Here is a 25,862-nt window from a genome sequence, read left to right on the forward strand (position 1 = left end):
ATAGCTGATATGAAAAAGAAAGCACCTTTTCCTCTCTGTCCTAGGGACTGCAATGTGCCAAAAATGTCTCTACATGAAAAGATATAAGAAATATCATGAGAGAGCTGTAGGAATAAAATGTTTAAAGATATATCAGAAGGAAAGGAAAATAAATTCTCCACATATATGTCATGGTTATAAACTTTGCTCTAAAACGATGTCCAAAAAGTGATTAAAGATAGCAGAAATGGTAACCAGGTTCAATTGACAAAAGTTGTTGTTGTGGCCATAGTGAACATCTTTGAAGGCAGGCACAAGCTGCAGGAATAACAAAGGAAGCCTACTGTTATAAACTAAATGTCTGTGCTATGGTTTGAATATAGCTTCCAAAAGTGTGTTGGAAACCTAATCCCCAATGCAACAATGAGGTGAGGCCTACTGAGAGGTAATTAGGCCATAACGGTGGTGTCCTCATGAATGAATTAATGTTGTTATTGCAAGAGTGGATATGTTATAAAAAGGGGATTTTGGTCCCCTTCTCTCTCTCTCTCATTCTCTCTCATCCTTTCTTACCTTCTCACCATCTACCATGACATGATGCAGCAAGAAGGCCTTTTCAAGATTCTAGCCCCTTGATCTGGGACTTCTCAACCTTTGGAACTGTGAGCCAATACATTTCTGTTCATTATAAATTACCCAGTCTGTGGTATTCTGTTCTAGCAGCACAAAATGGACTAACACAGTTTGTGTCTCCCCAAAATTCATATGTTGAAGTCTTAATGCCCAATGTAATGGCATTAGAAGAAGAGGCCTTTGGGAGGTAATCAGAATTAGATGAGGTCATGAGGATGGAGCACTGTGATATTAGTGTCCTCATAAGAAGAGAAAGAGACACTAAAGTTTCCTGTTTTAATTGCATGAGGACATAGTAAGAAGGCAGCCATCTGCAAGCCAGGAAGAGGGCCCTATACAAGGACCAAATCTGCCAGCACCTTGATCTTGGACTTTCTAGCCTACAGAACTATGAGAAATAAATGTCTGTTGTTTAAGCCACCCTGTCTGTAGTATTTTGTTATGGAAGCACAAGCTGATTAAGACATCTACCATTCTCCTAAAGCTAATGAAGTTGATTTTGGAAAAGAAGGATAGAGAGGTCAAAGTCACTGAAGAGAGAAAGAGAGAAAAGACCAAACTATGTACAATCACGAAGATCCCTGCCAGGGCTTTAAGCGAACAGATGATGACTTCTTGGAACATTGTTCACGTGATGACTTCAGAGGCTTGGGAGTAAATCAGACAGACTGACCCTGTTTCCTTGAATGAGTGCTTAAGTATTCGACACCAACTTGGTAGGTCTTCTGCTCATGAACTGATAGGATTCTACCAGAAAGTTAAAAATATACAGAAAGCCCAACTTGTGGCAGACAAAGACATAAACTCAGCTGCATAAGATGCTGAAAGAAGCCCCCTCTGAGAATGCAGCATTTAAGATGAGAAGGAGCCAGCCTTGAACAGCGGAAGGCAGAAGAGAAGAGCAGTCCAGACTGACGGGACAGTGCACGCGATCATTTCAAGGTGAAAAAAATCATGGCATGTCTGAAGTACCGAACAGAAGTCAGTTTAACTAGAGTATAGTGAGAGAGCAAGTCACTCAAAAGAATTTAAAGAGGTAAGTTGTAAGTTGAACAGGAAAATAAATGAGTGAATAAATAAATGATTACTCTGAAGAATGATTGCATTCCACTTATTAGACAGAGTTGTGAAGGAGGGATTCTCTAGGTACACAGTGAGTCATGGCAATTTTATAGAGGAAAGAAAGCAAAATGAATTTCTAAGACCTACAGAAAGAATAGCATTTGAAATCTTGGGGGAAAACAACATGTATGTCAGTGGACATGGAGCTCTGTGGTCCAAAGGCCCAGGAAGTAACAAATGGTAAGAAAGACACACTTTTCTTGATGTGCCAAGAAAACTGATGGAGCAGAGATTCCTCCCCCATGACCCCACACTTGAAAAGTGCCAGTGCAAAGAAAAGCTCCAGTGCAAAAGCTTGTTGCTTTCCATGAAATTGCAAGATCATCCCTCAAAACAGGTGTTAAGTGGTATCCTGTGTACTTATAATTTTCTTAGTTAGCAAAGAATAGCTTGTAAAACTCATTTTTGAGAAAATGGTGGTTACTCTCATTGATAATTATTAAATATGATATAGTTAATAGTGAGAAGAACTATCTAGATAACTATAACTGTCAATTTCTTGATGCTAAGTAGAATTTAGTCTTCAAGAATGGAGGTTTTTAAATTATTAAAGTTTGGAGCTAGAAAGTAACTTGAAGCAAACGTCATTCTCTCTCTATTTTGCAAATTAGGAAAGTGAAACAAAGATGCATTAATTTAAGAATAGCAATAATGCATTTAATATCGACAAGTTTTGTGTACACTTCCCATTGTTCTTCTTTTGTCCCCAAAGTTAGCATAAACAAGATTTCTAAGAACTCTGGAGAGTGTAAGTGGTATATAAGCACAATATTTTCATTACTAAATTAAATAAATAGAATGGAATGAAGGTTTTTATCTATTTATTTCTTGCAAGAGAGAAATTTGGGGGACTTGACATTTCCTTCTTTGCGCGTACACAGTCGTTTTTAGAAATGATGACCTCTAAATCATGCTTGTGTTGTTGCCTAAGGAGCCATGCCTTAGCTAACTCAATAATCTTGCTGCAAAAGTAACCAGTGATCAGATGAGAAGATAAACAATACACTGGTCTCAGAGACATGAGTCTGAGATAGGTTACTAGTCTAGGACCCAAGTAAATTAGCAGGCAAGGATAATATCATCTGCAATTTAACATGTGAAAAATTCAAGTTAGTGTAAATTGTATTATATTCTATGCATAGAAGATAAATCTCACAAGTAAACCCTCGCTATTAGAAATAAGTAAGATTTACAAGTAAATTGACAAGAAGTTCCTCAGGATTATCACATATTAGTTTGGCTATACAGAAGACATAGAAACCACCCAGTTGCCAAGTACACTGACTTGAATCAAGTGGCTTAGAGAGTAATTTACAAATTTGAATGGCATTATATGAGATATGAATATGCCACAATTCCAAAAACTATTACACGTTCCCATCCCATTCAATTGGATATTATCATTGAATGATCATTTTCTCTGTTCAATAACCACGATCTGTTTACTAATTAAATAATAATTATAGAAAGAAGTCAATATAACAATACATTACAAAATTATCTACTAATTTTTGATGTATAATAATAATACATTATAGACTGTAATAATAATATTTAACACTTTATCATGTTGGATAAATGCAGGAATCAGTGTAAGTGCTTTTAATTAATTATTTGATTTATCACCCAAGCAAACCTTGAAGTAAAAACATTTATTATCGCCATTTCACAGATGAAGAAAGTGAAGTCTAAATAGGTTAAATTACATGCTTGAGGTCACAAAAACTAGTGAGTTGCAGGTGTAAGATTTGAATCCAGAAAATATGATCCAGAGCCCAACTTCTCAATTGTTATTCTACAGTACCTCAAAGTATACAGATAAATGGAAAAACAGCCTTTTCCAAAACATTGTCAATGTTTACTTTAATAGTTTTTAATATCAATCTATTAGTGTTTCCTTGTTATTAAACATCTGTGTGTTATAAATTTATAATATAAAATTCTGCCTCATTTATAGATATTACTGTTACAAAAATACAGATTCTGATTTCAGTAAAAGCATATCAAGTAACTTGTATTAACTCTTAAGAAGAGCCAGAAAATTTGGGGCTAAACAATTTTTCTTTTAATCTGTTGAAGATCTCAAAGAGCTAGGAAAGCAGTCATGAATTTTAGGGCAAAGATCTAGAGGATAAGGAGAAAACCTAGAGTGGCTAAGACAGTTATACGTTTGACCAACATTATATGAGAGATTTTGGATTCACAGCAATCGCATCATTCTGAAGCACTTACATCATTCTATCCTGCGCAGTTGAATAGAATGTGAGGGGTGAGCCTGGCATTTAGATCCTCTTTTCTCCCAGAGGAATCCACCTAAAAATGAAATAAATGTATTTAAATGATGTAAGATTGCTAGAATTTTTATCTGCCTACCAGATGCCAAGGCAAATCTTCTCTGAATAAAAATAATTGTATCTTAAGACTCAAACTATTTGTACTAATCTTAAAAGCTAATATACAACACTCAATTACAAAGAAATAAACACATGAAGTGATAAATTCACTTGATCACTTTTGATAAATTAACAAAATAAGCAATAAATAGTAGAAACAGATCCTCAGTGAATCCAGATAAGAAAAAAAGAATTCAAAAGAAATATGCTGCCTAAGCTCAAAAAAAATAAATGACAGGATTAAGAATTTTGTCAGAAAACTAGACACTACAAAAAAATTTAGGAATTCTAACTAAAAGGTACACTAGTCAAAAAAGAAAACTCAATGGATAGATTCAACAGCAAATTAGACACGACTAAAGAACAAATTGGTAAACTAGAAGATAAGTGAGAAGAAAATAAGCAACCTAAAGCATGGAGGGACAAATGAATAGAACATATAGAAAAGAGTATAGAAGACATGCAGGATATAGTAAAGAGGTAAAAGGGTCTATTATATGTGTAATTGGAGAAAAGGGAGATAACAGGGCAGAAGTAATACTTGAAGAGATAATGGCCTAGAATTTTCACTGATTGTTTCAGTCATATATTGGGATACTATAAAACAGTGAAAATGAGTGGCCTCCGGGTACATCAGAACAACGTGGGTTAATCTCCTACATGTAATATTGAGGCAAGGAAGCCAAACACGAAGAGTACTATATGATTATGTTAACATAAAATGCAAACACAGACAAAATTATATTGCAATTTGAGAAGTCAGAACAGTGGTTATATCTTGGACAGAGGGAAGGAATACTGATTTGGTGGATCTTGAGGCAGTCTTCTGAGTGTTGATAATGATCTATTTCTTGGTCTTGGCACTGGATACCCAGGCATATTTACTTCGTAATAATTCACATAATTTTTGTTTACTTTATTGTATATATGTTATATTTTACATAAAAGTTTAAAAACAAAATGAAAATAATTATTATGTGTTAGTGGGAGAAAAATTATTAATTCAAGAAACAAAAAAATTTTTTCATTCTTAAATCAAGAATTACATTTTAAGATTCATATTTGAAATATTTGATTATTGGCTGGGCGTGGCGGCTCACACCTGTAATCCCAGCACTTTGAGAGGCCGAGGCAGGTGGATCACCTGAGGTCAGGAGTTTGAAACCAGCCTGGCTAACTAACATGGTGAAATACAGATACCCCATCTCTACTAAAAATACAAAATTAGCCAGGCGTGGTGGCGCACGCCTGTAATCCCAGCTACTTAGGAGACTGAGGCAGGAGAATCGCTTGAACCTGGGAGGTGGAGGTTGCAGTGAGCCAAGATCACACCATTGCACTCCAGCCTGGGCAACAAGAGCAAAATTTCATCTCAAAAAATAAAATAGAGAAATATTTAATTATTAATAAGACTATGGATTTTTCCAATTTTCTAGTCTTTCTATAATTTCTATAATTTAGGACTTTCATGATTTTATAAAATGGTCTAAAACACCTTACTTTAGAAAAAAGAAACTATGATGGTGCATATACAATTTATCTTCTGTTTTCCATTTTTTCTGATTTCCAAAATAGTCAGATAGAATATGTGAATAATAAAGGCTACATGTGAACGTCTTCACTTTTCAGAATCATGACCCTCTTTTAAATGGTAATACATGCAGGAAAAAACTTCTAGTCACAATATTTACTCTAGTTTGGATATAAGGCAGCAAGTAACAAGAGGTGTTCATGTTAAACTATCTGATTAAGTCGAATCCTGATTGCTTGCTTGATATAGTATCATTGTTGTGTAATAATCTTTGTGATGATATCTGTGACCTTAAATCATATTTTAATGAGGCTTGAAGAAAGTATGTGCAGTCACAAAGAGTTGAAACTATTTGATAATTTTCACAAGAAAACATCAGCATGCCAAATATAAGTAAATGCATAAAATTATCTTCACATTATTGGGTGTGAATGCTAAAATCAAGAGGTCATTTCACTGTTTAACAAACTCTTGGGAACAGGACACTTAATCATTTATAATTGAAACTGTAAATAACTGTTGATTATGTAAGACATGAATTACTCTGACACTTGCAGAGAGAGGTCTGAAAAGGCATTTCTTCAAGTGTATGAAAAACAATACCTATCATCGTCAATAATAAATTAATGCTGAAAATGCCAAGAGAAAAGTTATAAGAATCTATATATCTCTGCATTCTTTAAAAATTTACTTTTTAGAGGCAAATCGATCCTCAAAAGAATTCGGAGAAACAAACAAATTCCACTTTATAAATCACTCATAGGTAGGATACCACCCATAATAATAAGAGACTTATAGAGGTCACTCCTTTGTTTAAAACAAAAGTTTATCCACATGCTATTGTTTCTCTACACATTTTACTGGGAGAATTGGAGGGATAGTTTCTATTCTCTGTACCATTTCTCTGGTTATACATGTACCAAATTATTTTTGAAAAATCAAATTTATTTGTAATTGGTTTCATAGAATGATAGTGTTTTCCTTATATCCTTAGCATTTTTGATTAGCCTCCACAGTTCTTTGAGTCACAGAAATTTCTTGTTCATGCTTGGTAACTAAATTATCATATTTGTTTTGACAATTTGAAAATATCTGTTTTAAAATAATGATGGATAAATACACCAAAAATGTAACTTTTATGTAATCTTATTCTTTTAAAGAAAGATAACTTGCAAGAAAATAAAATTTAAATGTACACCACTATAAGTTTTTTCATATAAATAAATCAATGAATGAGCAAGTGCTTAGACAGCCAGTTGAACCTCTGTCAATGGGTTTATCACATCATGTTAAAATTATTTATTTCTTTATTCTTCTAGTGCATGTAAGCACTCCATATGTAGGAGCAATATCTTATTTAAATCCCCAGGACCTTATACAATATGGTGCTCAGTAACAATTCTTGAATGAAACTGAGTCATAAAAAGTAGTCTTATTCCTAGAATGCCTCAAGGTTGAGGCAATATCTGCTGGATGTGTTTTTACTTAAAATGAAGATTGAAGAGATGTAGAATGGTAATAGATAAGGCTATTGGGACATGTACACAAACAAATCTTTACTACATTCAGGCATAGACTATTACTAGACAGGTTAAACATTATATAGTTTCTATGAAAAACATTTTTATATTTTAAGGAAATATAAAAACTAAAGTGGAATTAAAAAGGAGGATCTGTCTGTAGTGTTTGGTACACGTGGGTATTGACTAAACAGGAAAGAGACCACAATAGGGAGTAGCGGAGGAACAGGACTTCAAGGTAAGTGTAAGTGGTCTGTCTACAGAAGTAGGAACCAGAGAAGAAAAAATGACTGAGTAATCGTGAGTTTAGAGTGAAATGTCATCAGAATTCGTGAGAGTAATAAACCAAGGGAAAATTTCCTTAGTCAAGGCATAATCTAGGAAAGGCATGTTGAGTTACTATTGCTGAGTGATGGTTATGGCACCTTAGGAGGTGCTCCTAGACCTTAAAAGAATTCCCTTTTGGACATTCCATTGAGAGCTCAGTGGCTTATTTCTGCCCTACACCCCTTTCATCCTCACCTCTTCCATCTGTAGTTATCCCAACATTCACAGATCTCTCTGCTATTTTACTTTCAAGTATTAGTGTCATGGTTTTCCACCTAAAGTTGGACTCACATAAGAATATCTTCTCTTAGGATCAATTTCCAAGTATGTGCATTGAGCATTTGACTTATCCTGTAGGTCTGGGTAGACTCTAATTTAATCTGTTCTTCCACTTCAATCCCTGGTTAAAGCTCCAAGTGAGGTTTTGGCTATACAAGCTGATGCTAAAAAAGTGCATTGAGTCTAAAAGCACCATTGTCAAGTGAGACTGGAAATTCTCATTCTACACATGCCCAATAATCTGTCTTTTGGGTAATTTCTTCCCAACCCACACTCTTTTCTCCATCAGCTCTGTGCCTATCCTACTCATAACAAGCATATACATAATTGCATTTACCGTACATTTTGATTTGATTTTAAAAAGTAGTGGTGTTTTGTTTGCTTCAGGTATATCCTTATTCTTTTACTCTTATATGAATAAATGTCACTAGATTTTAATAAATCAAATATCAAAAAACTTTAGTACTCACCCATAGTCTGTGATAAAATATATTTTGTGGAATGTTTCATCCTTTAAGAAATAATTTCTCATAAAACTAATATTTCTCTCTGCATCTGTGAAAATAATCAAATTTTTCAGACTATTAAACTGTGAAACAAAATGTAATTATTTGATGTTCAGCTATTTTCTTAAAAACATATACACATGTACCCTAAAACTTAAAGTATAATAAAAAATAAATAAAATAAAAAAATAAAAAAAAAGAAAAGAAAAAAAAACATATTATAATAAAAGAAATATTAATGCAAGCAAGAGCAAGAATGAGCCAAGATTTAATACATATTATCACCTAATTTTAAAGTATTTATTGAGTATTTGTTATATATTTAGCATGATGCTAGGCATTATGGAGTCGTGTATGTTTGAATCCTCCTAATGTGTATGGTTACAGATGTTTGGTAGAGTAGATTATAAATTTATAGAAATAACTATAGTAAAGGTAGGACAATAAAGAGATGAGGACAGTTACTCATAAAACACAAAGACTTTCTTGATGACAAACAGGCATGAACATAGACAGCCTATTTAAAAATAAATAAAAATGGCCGAGTGCAGTGGCTCATGCTTGTAATTCCAGCACTTTGGAAGGCCAAGGCAGGAGGATACCTTGAGCCCAGAAGTTCAAGACCAACACCTGGGCAACAAAGGGAGACCTCGTCTCTACAAAACAATTAAAAAAAAAATTATCTAGGTGTAGTGGTACATACCTGTAGTCCCAGCTACTCAGAAGGCTGAGGAGGGAAGATCACTTGAGTCCAGAAGATAGACAGCAATGTACTCTGTTTGTGCCACTGCGCTCCGGCCTGGGCGACAGAGCAAAACCCTGCCTCAAAAATAAATAAATAAATAAATAAATTGATTAACTTAATTAAAATAAAGCAGCTGGTTAATATAAAAAAATTTAACCCCACTTGCAATCAACCAAATGGAAAATATATTTAAATACACTATTTTTTAAATTGGCCAAAATTTTAAATTATGTCGTCCAATGGTATGATACAAAGCTATGCTGCACAGCTGTGCTGATAAATGCTTAAGGACTTGCTCTCTGGAGGGAAGTAAAATAACACCACCTATTTGTAGCATTTGCTGATTTCTGTTGTGTAAATACTCTCACCATGGCTGATTGCAAGCTACCAAATACACGTCACTAAACACTAGATTGTGAAGCCATGCTTACCTGAGCCAATCTGAGTAGACTCCAGCACACCTCTGATTGTGTGTACTCCTTGAAGAAACATGAATTAGGTAAATCTTCTGTAACACCAATTTGGCAATATGTTTCATTTGCCTTGAAACCATTTATGGCATTTTGACTCAGTAATCTTATATCCAGAATCTATCCTAAATAACTTCAAATAATTTTTTAACTTTACACAAATAGTTGTTTGCTGTCATAATAATTATAATGTTAATAATTAAATAATAAGTAAGTATAACACATCTACAGTGTAATAGCTATCATCAAAAGCATGTTTATAAAAGGTATGAAATAACAGGGACGATGCTTTATTTATACAATTGAATTTAAAAGACAAGAAAAAGTGATCATGTGTGGTATGAACGCAATTCCTTTTTAAAACCTGTACATAGAAAAAAGAAGTGATAATATATTGATAATAATGGGTTTGGATGCAATTTTTTCATTCCTTCATAGCCCAGCACCTAGAAAATATTCGAAAAATATTTATCAATCTTGAATATTTTCTGCTACTTTTCTGCATTTCCCAGATTTGTTCTAATATAATCTACTTAGATGAGCATTAAAAAGAACTTTAATTGTGCTAGGTATGAGAGAAGTATAAAACCAGGGTTGCTGGCTTGAGAAGATTATGGGAAAATAAGACCTGAAGCAATTAGGGAATAACAAGTGGTGGAAGAAGAGAAGGAGCACAGAGGAAAGAAGGTATGCAGATGATACTTAAGTTAGAATAGCATTTCCTTAACCACAAAAATTTTTTTAAGATTGAAAGACCATATATAAGGACGGAAAACAATAGAAAAAACTAGTTCATGAAGAAAGACAAAGTTCAAAGCAAGAGCCCCCATAATTTGTCAAGAGATTAATCTAAATCACATTAAGAGATCTAGAGGTTGGCAAACTATGGCCAATGGAGCAAATTTATCCCATTGCCTGTTTTTTTAAATAAAGCTTTTTGGAACACAACCATGTCCACAAATTTGTATACTGAGCAGTTGAGACAGAGAACGTATGATCCACAAAGCCTATAATATGTACTATCTGACCCCTTACAGAAAAAGTTTGGCAACACTTGATCTAGAAAAGAAAGTTCAAAATTTAAATATTCCATGTTTTTAAAAAAAAGTTCTGTGAAATTAGATCTATCTAATCATTAGAAAATGTCTTCTGAAAAGCCAAAATGTCTGACTTTACTTCTCTAATTTCCCCAGTCCTTTGCGTGAATGTGTGTGTGTGTGCACACGTGTGCTTAGTGGTAAATCCACTTAAAAAGTCAAGGCCATGTACTGTTACATTAGAATTGGAAGATAGATATAAAATGCTCTAAATAAAATAGAGATTAATTGCAAATTCAAATGCATTAACATTATGTGAATGGCCAATTCAATAACTGATTATGTGAAAAATTAACTGCCTGCTTAAGTGGACAACCACACAAAACCACATATCCTGTCTCAGCCCACACAGGTGTTCCATGTCTCCTAGACTTCTCAAATGATTTGGCATTCATATGCCATGGCTAAAAAAGCCAGACGCATATTTTTAACATTCATTCTATAAACATAATAAATGACAATTTTGTATTGGGAACTATATTAGTATTTAGGAATATAGTAAAGAAAGATAGTCCTTGACCTCAAAAAGAATGTCTCTCCCCCACTCCCTCCCCGACCATTGTTATATGTTGTAGGACGCATTCCAAAAAGTACACATTCCTAGGGCAATTGGTTTATGTCTCTATAATGAAATGGGCAAAGAAATAAAAATGGCTACTGTTACAATTGATACTGAGAAAATGTGGTTTGGTTTGTAAAAATATTTATCAGAGTCTATTGCTTGTACCCAGAATTGCTCCCAGGATGGTGTGGAAAAAAGAGGTTGAAATTGAAAGGAGCAAATTTGTTCTGCATAACTAAGTATATTTAACTTTTGATTCTACCTGGTGACTTGGGAAGTTATTTCTAAAACTTGGGAAATGGAAATGGAAGTGGATTTTGGTTAGTGTGACGATGAACTCTGGCAGTATGTTGGGGGTCTGGAACCAAAAGAAATACATCATGAGTGAGTAATTTCCATATGCAGTCTGACCTAAGTGAGGAATTTCAAAATAACTTGGTACCCAAGTGTAGTTGGTGTCTACACTATAATGAACCTCCATTGTCTCTAAAGCCTGCTACCTAACACAATAGCCTCATATTTGTGCTTCTTTTGGAAAAGGAGACATGTCCACACTTGGGATAAAGCCCTGAGAACCAGGAAGAGACAGGCGGGAGTGGTGATAAGGGATCCAGGACTGACTGTGGAGTGAAAAATGCGCTTACTAGGTGATTGTAAGCACCACCAGGCAGGAATCATCATAAGCACCAGAAATGGCACTGGACTCCTCAGATTGTGTGGGATGGAGACTTGAATTATCTTATTGGACATAAAAGAAGACTTGGAGACTTGGAAACTTTTAGCTTATTATCATAAACCTGATTTTTGTTTTATGTTATGCTTACTTACATCACATCAACCTCCTTCAGTGGGATGCAAGCACATGTCATATTTATCTTTATATTCCTCCTGTACCAAGCTTAGTGCATTATAGAGTAGGGGCTCATTAAATTAAGCAGAAAAAGAATTTCAAAATCAGAAAGAAGAGATGATCTTAGCTTCACCATAGAAGCAATACAGAATTGACTGAGGGCTAAACTACTTTTGTCTAGTTGGGTGTCCCCAACTAAAATAGTGACTCTAGAGTTAAGACTGGAGAAGTTTGGGAAGTGCGAATGTTGGAGAGGAGAAGTTAGATAGGACTTTTCTGTAGCAAAACCTCAAGCTAGGAAAACAAATGTTTTTAAGAGGAGAATATATTTGCCTGTTAGGTAAAGAGAAAAAAGGTGTCCCTAATGTAAATTTGATTTATTCTGTGGATCACACACAATATGGGCCAGAAATTTCTAAACATAGCAATACAATAAAAATCACTAAAAACAGATTTTTTTAGGTTTATTAAAAGCATATGCTCATGTTCAACCTCATGGGATTCTGACATCCTTGGTCTGGGTGAAAGACTAAAATCTATACTTTTACTGTATTTCCCACAACCTGTTAAAATTCTAGAGGAAATTTCCTACTCCTATTGGTCTTTCTAACTTGAGGTCTGGCATGTTTACTGAATTAATTAACAATGTGTTCACCATGCAAAATTGCTCTCTTGCCTTCATAAATTAGAAATTTGTCAATAAAAATGTTTTAATGCAACCTATTTTTCACTTTGTTTTGCTTTAAATGAATTCTCATAATACCAGATACTATATATATCAAATACACTTCTCATTCTGCTCAATAAGTAGAAAACTTAGAGAATGGCTAAAATAAGGCTCTAGGCTAGGAAAAAGACATAGCAAAAAAAAAAAAAAGAAAAAGAAAAAGAAAAAAAGAGTACTGAATAAACACGTTTTTATTATGTTATCAATGGCCAAGATGATATTGAAAGCACATGTAACAGAAATTATTATTTTCATGCTTCAGATTTCCAATCTACAGTCATGTTCTTGCACTTACTTTGAATACTATGATAGATGGATGCATGGATGACAGATAGATAGATAGATATAGATAGATAGACATACAGATTCATAGATGAGACATAGATAATAGTTCAATAATAGGTAGATGTATAAACATAGAGAGGTGGCTGGAGATAAAGATGGAGTTTTTTCTTAAAGTGAGAAATCTTGGAATTTAAGAAATGCCACACAAAAATACAAAAGAGAAAGGAAAATAAAGATTTCTTTCAATGTAAAATTTTCATTTGCTGTTTTACCTTAAAAATAATAATGTCAATTTCTGTCACATCGTCATGTGATTATATAATGAAGTTGGTTTCAGTATTGTCATTCATCTGTCCTAATTTCAGGTATCAGATGTATTAAGCAGTTCCAACTGAGAGTGTAACAATACCTTTTTAAAATCGTATTATAGATTCAGGGGGTACATGTGCAGATTTGTTATATGGGTAGGGTTTGGGCTTCTAGTGAGGCCATCACCCAGATAGTGAACCTAGTACACAATAGGTAGTTTTTCAACTATCATCCCCCTATTTCAATTCACTCCCCCTTTTGGAGTTCCCATTGACTATTATTTCCATCTTTATGACCATGTGTACCCACTATTTAGCTCCCACTTATAAGTGAGAACATGTGGTATTTGATTTTCTCTGTTATTTCACTTAGGATAATGGCCTCCAGTCCAGCCATGTTATTGCAAAGGACATGATTTCATTCTTTTTTAAGTACTCCGTGGTGTATATGTACCACATTTTCTTTATCCAATCCACCATTGATGGGTGCATAGGTTGACTCCATAACTTTGCTATTGTGAATAGTGCTTTGATAAACATATGAGTGTAAGTGTCTTTTAGATAACAAAAAATCATTTTCTTTTAGGTGGATGTCTAGCAGTCAGATTGCTGGGTCAAATGGTAGTTCTGTTTTTAGTTCTTTGAGAAATCACTCAAAGAACAGTTTTCCAAAGGGGTTGAACTATTTTACATTCCTACCAACAGTGTATAAGCATTCCCTTTTCTAGTCAGTGTTGTCAATGTCTTTATTTTTTGACTTTTTAATAATAGTCATTCTGATTGGTGTGAAATGGTATTTCATTGTGGTTTTAACTTGCATTTCCCTAATTATTAGTGATGCTGAGCTGTTTTTCCATTTTGTTGGCAACCTGTATGCCTTCTTTTGAGAAGTGTTTGTTCATGTCCTTTGCCCACTTTTTAACAGTTATTTTTTTTTCTTGTTGCTTGGTAACAGTACACTTTCAAAGACAGTTAAGAAGACATAAATATTGTTGCAAAGCTCCTTTTCTTATAGTAGGTAGCATAGAAGTTTGGAGTCCACTCGCTACCTACAAATGTTGTGACTTAAGGGTGCCGATTATTTGAAACTATTAAGAGGGAGAAAAAAATCTATCCCTCCCCCTTCTCCCGTTGAAAGAGCACAATCCTAGGATAGGTGTGCTGACACTATCCCAAAGCTTTCAAAATTGTTCATATATCATCACCTGGTTTCCTTATTACACATTGTATACTCTTAGTTTTCATACACACACACACACACACACACACACACACACACACACACTTCTGGTTCTGGAAAAAGAATGTATTTCATAACTGTAGTTTGCTTTCCATGAAAACCACTATAAAATCAAAGGTATATTTTGCAAATGAAGGCATATTAAACTTGAGAACATATTGCATTTATGCCCCCAAATTTTAGTTTATGCTGTAAGCTTAGATCTGGAGAGAAAGGAAGTTCCGTGGAAGTCAAGAAAAGAACTAGGGGAAAGAGTGAGATCGAGATTATGTCTACTGTGCACTTACACCAGGTGCCATTAATTTAGCAAGTTATTAGGCAATCCGAAGGTCACAGCTGTTCCATTACTTCTTGCAGTTCCCATACAGTCAAAAGGATACTGCCCTGTCCTTGCTAGATTAATGAAAACCGACTAAGATCAGAAAAGTAATAAGTTGAAAGAAGATAATTCAGACAGTTCTAAAAGTTACCAGTAGGCCCCATATTGCCATTTTCCCAGAGAAAGAGGATAACTACTTTCTAGGGGTGCGGGTGCTGGAGCCTGCTCTTGTGGACTCACTAGAGCCTATTAATAAATGTTCAGGAATTTTGTGAGCCAGGTATTACATTGTTGGTCATTTGTAATTGGCCATAGTGGGAGTATGCACAAAACAGAAAGCAGAGAATGCTACAAATCAGGGCCTTTCACTCCCCCTGAGGGCCTATTTATTTACCCAGCACATAACAAAAATATATCATGGTAGAATGTTTACATTTTTGAAAGATGTAAAAATAACTATTTTGTTGAAAAATGTTTACTTTTAGGCAACTGTTTCTCTTTGTCAAAATTCATAAACCTATGTCTTCATTTTTAGAAATGATCTAGAAAACACTTGCAACTCTATTAATGAGAAAGTATTAATTATCTTTAAAGTAATATTTGGGATTAAAAAATAAATTGACCTAATTTTAACCTAGCCCAATCAACCCAATGTCATTTGAAAATATTTGCTTTTCAGTATTTCCAGGGACACAGAGAGTGTTCTTTCCCTAAACCAAACTATTGACCTAAATTTAAAATTAAATTACACACACACACACACACACACACACACACACGGGTGTGCATGCAGGCACTAAAGAAGGCCACATTGTTCCAATCCAAATACAGTGATTATCATCCACAAAGAAGACACCCCTTGGGGTGTCTGAAATTTACAGGGAAGACAGCTGAGCTCCCAGCAGGCATAACCCATCTGAAGATGTCTTCCTACAAATACCACAGGTACAAAACAATATTGCCTCACTGTTGAAATCTGACTGCCTGCTGCAATGAAAACACAGGCCTCTGTGAACACTGAATTGAGGATAAAGGACAAAATGTTTAAGTTTATTATACTTTTTATACGTGGATGTTTTGAGACAAAATTATAAAGTTTCTTAAACAAAAATATTTTAAAGCATGGAATTGAGTCCAAATATAGAAAGAAATAGGTCATGAATATCACAGTTTAGGTTTATAATTTTTATAAATATTAAAGAATACATATCTTAGGAACATAATGATTTTTATACAATCATTTCTCATATTAATAATTAACTTGATCTCAGTTAATCTGGTATGTCAAGTCAATCTATGCACTGTATCAGGAGAAGACTACAGCCAACAATATTAGATAAATGGAATATACACTTAGTGTATGTTCTATAGGGAGAAAAAGCCTTTATAAAGCTTAAGACTCTTTTTTTGAGACAGAGTCTTGCCCTGTTGCCTGGGCTGGAGTGCAGTGGCACGATCTCAGCTCACTGCAACCTCCGCCTCCTGGGTTCAAACGATTCTCCTGCCTCAGCCTCCTGTAGCTGGGATAACAGGTGACTGCCACCACACCCAGCCAATTTTTTTTTTTTTTTTGTATTTTTAGTAGAGACGGAGTTTCACTATGTTGGCCAGGCTGGTCTCAAACTCCTGACCTCATGAGTCGCCCGACTTGGCCTCCCAAAGTCCTGGGATTACAGGTGTGAGCCACCGCGCCCAGCCAAGCTTAAGACTCTTGAACGAAATATTAGTAGCAACTTAAAGCAAAATTGTTTTGCTAAGCATAAGCAATGAGAATGCCTGCTCACCAGGAACTCAAATATATTTCAATACACTCATTTTGTTATTTATTTATAGAAATAAATGATGGCATTGAAGATAAAAGTAATTGTGGACAATATATCTCTATTTCAGTTTTCCTTTTAACTATGAATTACTTTTAAACAATGAATATATTTAATTTAACTCAATTTTAGTTTGGTCATGAATGCTAAATATCCATATCTGAAAGTCTGCTCTAATATGTATTCATTTCTTTGCTGTTCCTTAAATACTTGGATTATTCTCCCACCTCAGGGTGCTTGCATCTACTATTTTCTCTGTCTGGAATGTTCTCTCTGACATCAGGGTGGTTTATTCTCTCACTTCCTCTATGCCTTTTCTTAAGTATCACACCGTTAGTGAGTCCTTCCAATGTGAAAGAGCAAATTATGCTTGTTTCCTCCATCCACATTTCATATTTCTCTTATCATTTCTCCACAGCACTTACTACCAACATACACACACACACACACATATACTTTTAAAATTTTATACATACAGACATATACGTATGCTTTTTAAAATTCTATTGTCATAAAAGCAGGATTATTAGCTGTTTTATTCACCACTAAATCTTGAGCACCTAAAATGATGCCCGCAGGTAGTGATAGCTCAGTTAATGAATCTTAACAGGGTCAGAAGGAACTCGAATGTTCTCTGATAGCTTCAGCATTACTTAATGGCAAAATCACAGCCATAACCAGAATTAGTACCAAAAAATTCTTCTGTTTAAATACAGTAAACAAGATTTCTGCACAATCCTGTTATGGAATCTATATAATTGTATCATTCTATATAAAGAAAAAAGGGTTATTATAGCACCAAAGGAAAGCCATTTACAATTTTATTCCCCGAAGAATGCAAACTGTAAGAGAACAAAAAGCTCTATGACCAAAACTTTACCAAGGTGGAGAAAGTATATAGCTAAATCAACAGAATGTTATAAATATTAAATTTAATTTTATATTAGCAAAGAAATTATGATTTTACAAGTGAAAATTATACACCAATCTATAGCTTGAGACTCCATAATTTAAAGGCAGGTCACCTATACATGTAGCCCACAGTAATCACTGGGAATTTTTGCTTCTCACTGACTTGAACTTCTGAATTGGATAATAAACATCTCTATGAGATAAGAATAATCACGATTACTGGAGCACTCTCTATGTTCCAGGAGCTGTGCTTGCACTGGCCACTGTCCCAAAACAATTCTACAAAGTAGGTATTACTTTCCCATTTTTATAGATTAAAAAAAAGAGAGAGCTACTAGAATTTTTGCGCTGAATTAATATTGAAGTTATCAGAGGGCATTTGGGTACCTTCTGACCTTGTGGTTACATTAATTTTTTTAAGATTTATTAATTGAGAAACCATTACATGCAGACATTGCTTAGGGACTTAGCAATGAATAAAAGAGGTAATGATCCTGATACAAATAAGTGATTTAATAAATAAACAAATGGGTGGAGAAGTGCCAAATATCCTTTACAGAAAAATTCTGAATTATCTATGTAAATATTCTCGCTAAGGATTTGAATCTTAACTCTTATTCATTGATTGTAGACTAAGTGTATTGGCTTATTGATTTGCTTCTAAGGAGTAGAGTGTGGAAAGTGAAGAGAGGAGAAAGAGTAACTTTACAGTGGAGAAACCTGGCAACACTAACTCAGCTAGGTGATCAAGGTCAACATTATTAGTGATGTCATACCAATAACAAGTGCGCTTGACATGGTGAGATGAGAATAGCATCTCACCTCTGTGATCTTCCTCCTCAAAATACAAAACCCTGGTCTAATTATGAGAAAAGCTTTAGATAAATCCAAATTGAAGGACAGTGTACAAAATACCTGTCCAGTACTCAACACTGCCAAGGTCATCAAAAACAAGGAAAGCCAGAGAAACTGTCACACAGGAAACAAAGGAGATTTGATAGCTAAATGTAGTGTGGTATGCTGGATCAGATCCTTGAACAGAAAAATGGCATTAGGGAATAATTAGGAAAATCTAAATAAAGTATAGAGTTGAGTTAATAATAACGTATGTTAGTTGTAAAAATGCACCATAGTAACATAAAATATTAACAATAGGAGAAACTGGGAAAGGAGTAGACAGGAACTCTCTGTAATATCTAGCAACTTTTCTGTGAATCTAAAACTATTTAAATGCTTTTTAAAAATATATACTTACACACACACACACAGACACACACACACACACATTCAGGCTCTTAAACAAAAATGCAAAGAGGACGTGCTCCCATTTCTGACCAAGCACATTTACTACTCTCCTAACAAAAAAAATTAGGCAAAATGGACCCCAAGATATTCAAACTGGAACCACCATGGAGGATAGTGTTTTACCTTGGATGAGTGAGGATGGCTTTACCGGCTAAGCATAAGAGAGAGACTGTAGCGTATAATTACCTGGATGAAAGATTTGGGGTTTTCTAATTTCAGGGATGGATGGGAGCTTCAAAATCTCAGCTTAACATTAGAACGTCAGGGAAGCTTTCTTTCTTGTGCATGAGAAAAGGCTCATTAAGAATTTCTGTTACTGGAGGTGAAAATCAGAAGGGGTTACTTTGGAGATATTGGAAGTAGTCTACAAAATAGGCCAGCTATGGGAGCAGTAAACCACAGGAAAACAATTGCCAGAGATGCCTTTAGGGTGCAGGGGCAGAAAAGCTTATCTGCTCAGTGGAATGTGATCGAATAATCTGAGGGATTGATTCCTGACTGGGGAGACCAAGGCACCAAAGGCTCTGGTCTCCAAAGTGCCATATGAGCATTGTAGGCCTCAGGTTTAAGAGGTTTTGCTGTTGTAATTAAATATCAAAAAACGTATGAAGAATGTTTGCTAGTTAGAGTATGTTTTTCCCTTTGTGGAACAAGCTAGTGAACTTTTATCCCATCATAATATAAATTTGCAATCTATGTTCCTGAAACCTTGAATGTAAAGATTCATATATAATTCTCAATTTAAGAGAAGCCCAAACATGGAAATGGGTTATGCAAAGCAGTATTATAAAGAGTAAATTCAATTTTTGCCTTGATTATTTTGTGTCTCTTGCCATGTCTACACTGATCAAAAGAAAAAGTGGAATTTTTTTTTCTTTTTGCTTTCAAAATAAACTTTGTCCTTCTGAAAAAGAGACACACACTTCAGGCAAAATAAAAATATGTACCTTTCTTTTGGGCACTGGCCATTTACTGCTCTTACGTATGATTGCCTTTCTCAGGTGTAATAATTTATTGCCTATTAGTTCACTATTGTGCAGGATCACTTTTCTCCCTTTGGTTGCATGGGTAACTCCATTAGTGGTAATGAACTGTGTCGTGGGTAATCACACCATTAAAACCTATCTACCTTAAACCCCAAAGCTTGAAACCCTCTCAGCTGTCAGTGCGGCAAAGAGAAAAAGAGCAATGACCTGCAAAGGTAGAGACCTGAGAACCTCTGGAGACATTAAGTTTAAGCTTAGTAGTGAGTCATTAATAAATAAGATGCAGTATAATTATCAATATGAAGCACATTTAATAATTAATACCTTGCAAACAAAAAAGAAATGAAATACCGAGTGGAATTAGACAGAGGTTATATTCAGTTCCCCTTGACAATCCTGACTTGAAGGAGAATTCACAAACTGTTTAAAATTATGAAAGAGCCATTTCCCCAAAGCTCAAGAAGTGAAGCCACTTAGTAAATAGGATTCTTAACACTCATCTATCTGCGCTCTTACAAACTTTACCCATACTTGACTCTAAATGTACTACTCCTCTCATTTAATTACAACTTTTCATCTTTCAATTAAATATAAAAATGTTTGGTGTATGTGTGTGATTAATAAAAACAAGTGACAAATGTAGCTGAAATATAGCCTCTTTCATCTCTCATTTTTATGACATGGGATTCTTAGAATGGAACTTGCTGGCAGTAACTTCCAGTTTCTACTCACAATCCCAATTTTTGATAACCTATACTTTGTTGAGTAAGGGAAGAGAGCTAACATTTATTGAGCATTCACCAAAATAGATTAATTTTGCAATGGTTACCTTATGTAAGTATCTAAACAAGCCTATGTAATTAAGCTTATTAACCTCAATTTTAGACCAGAAATTTGAGGCTAAGAGAGGCAAAATCACTTTCTCCAAGATTACAAGTAGTAGATTGACAATTTCATTCCTGACCTTTCTGATTCTTAAGCCTGTAGTTTTTCAATTCTGTTCCTAAATATATCTTTAAATAGGGTATGAAAGTCTTCTTGTTGCTTTGCAAATGATCATATCAAAGCAATGATGTGTTTATTTATGTAACACTTCAACCAATCACCCATATTATTTAGCAGTTTGTCAACAGGTGGGAAACCAAGGGATAATAGCATTTCTCAAGTCACTGATTTGAAAGAAAATCCAGCCATTGCCCTGCATTACTGGCCAGTCAAATCTGTGATGAAAGGAAAGAATCAGGCTTTCACCATCATCAGCTCATAAACTTGGCCACGTCACCAGCCTTCCCCACTGCACTAACCCCTTTGCTCTCCTGAGAGGTTGAAAGAGACAGTTCTAATTTCTTTCTATCACTTTCAGCTTAGCATGAGCAATTCTAACCTTCATCATGAAATATGTTCACTTTAGGCTAAATAAAATCAGAGAGGTAACTCGGTATGCTTTAGAGTTCCCAACTGCAATGTGTCTGTTTTTTTTTTTTTAATTCTCTTCTACTAGAAGACCAACTGCTTACCAGGATATGAAATTTTCTTAAGAATGGAATTTTTTTTAGTCATAATGAAGCCACACCTTTACCATCTACGCTCCCAATGACCCCAATCTCACTTCCTCTACCAAGTGTTTTCCAGCATGCTGTGAACAGTTAATTGTTCCATACTTTTAAAATTGAATGCCTGAGTTTATGTTTGTATTTCAGATTCTGTTCAAAATACTCCTCAATTCTATTGACATTATTTAAATTTTACAATCAAATTTTACTAAAAAACACATCTTTAGGTAATAATGATGATAATAATTATAATAAAAATAGAGCAACTGCTGTCATAAACTAGTTTATTACTTAACAAGTTTTAATAATTAATAAGTGTTAGAAAAATGACAGAATGCTTACTATCATTAGTGACTTCTTTCTCACTGAATTGAGCAATACAAGGAAGCCTTAGGTTTCAGAAATTCCCCTTCCTCAAAGGTCAGACAGGCAGGTATCATCATCTACTATGACCTAAAGGAAAATGAAAGAGAAACAAAATTGCCATGGGAAATATGAACTTGGTCTAAACTTGTCAAAAGGAATTCATCTATCCAAACAGAATTAAATTAGGATCCCCTATATATGTAGTCTCTCATAATAACAGCTGCAAAATATCACATTCAGCTAATTTCAGGAAATGCCCTCCCTGCTCTTTGGTATCTACCTGAATTCTAGTCGTCTTTCTTTCAAAGCTTCTATCATTGCATTTTCTCCTGAAGCCATTGTTCTTACTCTGTTCCTTTCTCCATTTTGAGCTCTGTTAAATATAGGATTGTACCACAGAAACAAATATGTAACACAAACTTATTTTACATTGTAAGGCAGATAATGTCATGTGTCATTCTCATCTCTTGCCCAAGAAGCTGAGCCTCTTGAATGCAGAAATGTTTCCTTCCTATATTTCCTCACTGCAACTAGCAATGAGCTAGGCACATGTATTATACTCAATAAGTGCCCATAAACTGACTACTGGGTGAATATTAAATGATCCTCTGATGTTATTGTATGTTTCACTTTGAGCATGTTTCATCATTTGTTATTCTCTTAATGTGTTTTATTTCCTTTTAATTTATGTTCTGATTTATATTTCTGAACCTGATATGCAAATGCTCTTTCCTTTCCTCTTGATCAATCCAAAAGTAACATTTCATTAAAATCCATCCTTAAATCCAGCCTCTTCCAGGAAGTCTCTGTGATACACCTGTGAGTATTGCTTTCCCCTTCCACAGTCGTGATTTCAATGACACTAGTGTGTTCTTAAACATCATTGCCTCACACTATTCTTCAGTGTTTTCTAGCACACTTTTTTTTTTTTTTTGAGACAGAGTCTCTTCTTTGGGTATCTTCGTTTATTTATTTATTTATTTTCTTTCTTTAGAGACAAGGTCTCACTCTGTCACCCAGGCTGGAGTACAGTGTCAAGATCATAGGTCACTGCAGGCTTGACCTCTTGGGCTCAAGTGATCCTCTCACCTCAGTCTTCTGAGAGGCTGGGACTCAGTGACTTGGAGAAGGGGTGGGGAAGAGAGAGAGAGAGAAAGAGAGAAAGAGAGAGAGAGAGAGAGAGAGAGAGAGAGAGAGAGAGACTGTGTTGTAACAGGCATGCTTTTCAGTTGCCAGCCCAATCCCCTTTCCTTTGTAAGAGTCTCCTCTACCCTTCAGCATCAGCTCTCTTATGGCCCCCCTCAACTCTTTATCTCTTAGTTTCTCAATTTACAATTAATTTGATGAGAATAATAAATTATTTCCTGGCCAGTAAAGGAACTGAATGAGGCAAACATCATTAGAGCTTAATTTAACAAATTAGTGTTCAACTGTGTTGACCCTAAGCAACGATGAGTCCCGGGCATAATAACATGCTGTGTGAATTCTGATGGTGTCTCTCTGTGACTCACAGTCATCACTGCTTCTTGTTGCTCTAGTTGAATCTGTTCTTTACTGGCACCCCTTCCAGTTCCTCATAGGCCTGTGGTGCTTAATGTTTTCCACAGCACTGAAGTAAGTTGGAAAAGTCAGTGACATTTCCACAAAGCTTTATGAATAATCTAAAGGGCGAGTCTCACGTCCATGTCTCTTGATTCTATGCATGCTGTTTTCCATGTCCCTTAATCCTGTCCCTTCTTGTTCCTTTGCTTCCTCCCGTTGCTCTGTTAAGACTCCCCTGAGACACCTTCTTTTGCAGAAAGTCTTTGCTGACCTCCCAGGCTAGCTTTGCTCTTCTGTCTCTCTGCCTCTGTGTCCTGTGCATCCATCATGGTACTCACTACCTCGGTAATTGCCTGTTTACTTGTCTATCTTTCAAAGCATTCTGTCACCCACATTGAGAGTTCTCTCTAAGTGTATACTTAGAGATGTTTTTAACATCTGTGTCTCTGCTAGAAAGCATTAGGGTGCCTGATAATATAAATTTGAATGAATGAATGGATGAATGAAAATTTGAAGGAAGGCATGAATGAATACCTGTATTCATGAACAGCTATCTCCCTTTGTCTCACAGTCTAGGCTCCTTAGCCTGGTCCCCAGATTTGCCCCCTTCTTCCTTTTCATCTTCATCTCCTGTAACTTTTCTCAAGTTGCCCTGGTTATTAAAGTAGTCCAGTCATCCAGGACTTAACCTTTCTCACTTAAGCCTTGTAGTCTTACACCACAAGTCCTGCCCTGGTCATTCTAGTTAAAATGTTTTCTGTTTTGTATGCAGTGGAAATCAAGGTTAGGCTTAAATGTTGCTGCCTCTATGTTCCCTCAGCATTTTGATCATAACACTAATTTAGCACAGATTACATTGTATCCTGGCTGGTGATCTATCTATCTTTCCTGCCACACTGAACCCTTTCTTTAATGACCAAGAGCCATTTGCTTTATCTTTGTACCTTCAAGGAGATTAAATAATTTGCTTAAGATCATAAAACTGGCCAAAAAAAAAAAAAAATGCAGGCAAACCCAGGTATTTTGCCTCCAAATCCAGTACTCTAAAAATATTTCTTCTGAACATCTCTTTCTCTTTCACACTGGCTTAAGAATTTTATTACTTTTACTCATATACAAATACACACATACATACACATATATTTTTCTTTGTATCTTCTTTTCAAATACATGTCTCATAAAACTCTGGAAACAAATAAATGTAGTTGGTAAATGCAGAGACCCTTATTAGGGAAAATTCTGAATGGAAAACCAGGTACCAGCATATATTCCCAAAGTTACGCAAACTTCTGTCGTAGTATTTACCATGATTAGGCAGCCTCTTTTGCTGTTATTTCCTACTCCTAAATAGTTTAAGTTCTGATGAACGAGATAAAGACTAATGAAGGCCGAATAAATTGCTTTAATATTCCTACATTTGAAAAAAATCTTTTGAAAATTCCTATATGAAAACCAATTTTGGAGGAGAAACTGCCTGTCAAGCTATAATGAAGCCCAACCGCAACTGGTCAATCTCTGGTATATTTCTAGGCTGTGTCTCCAGACCTCTTTCACATTTGCTGACAGCAGTTCAAATACTCAACAGAGTGCCCTGGGGGCAGGAGTAAGGGAGGGAGGACTTATTTTAAGTAGGCCAAGTCGGCTTGAAATAAGTGCAGTCTGATCATAGGTCTTGGAATTTGGGGCTTTCTGAACTGTAATCCTAGCTCAGACACTGATCCCTCCTGTGACCTAGGATAAATTACTCAACCTTTTTGCCTTGGTTTCCAGATCCCCTAAATAGGGATAATAATCCTGACCTCAGAAGGCTAGCATATGAATTAAACATCTGCAAGACCTGATCTTAATGACAGGCAAATGAAGCATCTCATTCTTGCAATATAATAACTCTTTCAAATCAATTTAACAAGAACTATTTCTGCTAAAGAAGCAAAAGGTGGCTGATTCTGGTATCTAACCAGTCTGAAATTGTTGATGCAGCCTCAAAAGGAAATCAGACTCATAAATGAAAAAAACTTGAGGCTGAAAACAAAACATTAACAAAATGTTGATTTTACCCCAAACCACCATGCCTGGTTGGTTCTTTTGCTGTAACAAGACAGCTTTTGAGTTTGGCCTTCCTGAGCATTGGGACAGTAGTTAGATTTCCTGAGCACTGCTCTCCCAAGGTAAGCCTTATCAGTATATTTCTGTTGTTTATTTCAATAGTTTGAAGATATATTTAGTTGGAGAAAGATTCAAACTATGATCACTAACAGTTCAAGGACAAGACTTTTTGATAACTGGAAGTTCTATCAAAAGTGATATTTTATACAAAAATTATCTGGGCATGGTGGTGTGTGCCTGTATTCCCAGCACTTTCAAAAGCCTAGGTGGGCAGATCACTTGAGCCCAGGAATTCGAGACCAGCCTGGGCAACATAATGAGACTGTGTCTCTGAAAAAAAAAATTAGCCAGGTGTGGTGACATGCACCTATAGTCCCAG

General features: G+C 35.2%; 1 protein-coding gene across 5 annotated transcripts in view; it reads right to left on the reverse strand.

Moving 5' to 3' along the window:
• Positions 1–25,862, reverse strand: part of SLC7A11 (solute carrier family 7 member 11) — a 146,438-nt gene that overhangs the window by 110,495 nt on the left and 10,081 nt on the right. For 2 of the 5 annotated variants that reach the window (XM_055111834.2, XM_055111835.2), the window contains exons 2-5: positions 21,812–21,922; positions 8,994–9,113; positions 8,255–8,339; positions 3,967–4,047 (exon numbers count right to left, since the gene is read on the reverse strand). In XM_055111834.2, the coding sequence (XP_054967809.1) occupies positions 3,967–4,016 (50 nt within the window). In that variant the 5' untranslated portion in view covers positions 4,017–4,047; positions 8,255–8,339; positions 8,994–9,113; positions 21,812–21,922. Of the gene's footprint in view, positions 1–3,966; positions 4,048–8,254; positions 8,340–8,993; positions 9,114–9,466; positions 9,515–21,811; positions 21,923–22,115; positions 22,209–25,862 lie in introns of all 5 variants that reach the window. The other 3 variants (XM_055111836.2, XM_055111839.2, XM_055111837.2) reach the window with 3 other exon arrangements.

This window comes from Pan paniscus, chromosome 3 (genome assembly GCF_029289425.2).
Source record: "Pan paniscus chromosome 3, NHGRI_mPanPan1-v2.0_pri, whole genome shotgun sequence".
Classification (NCBI taxonomy): domain Eukaryota; kingdom Metazoa; phylum Chordata; class Mammalia; order Primates; family Hominidae; genus Pan; species Pan paniscus.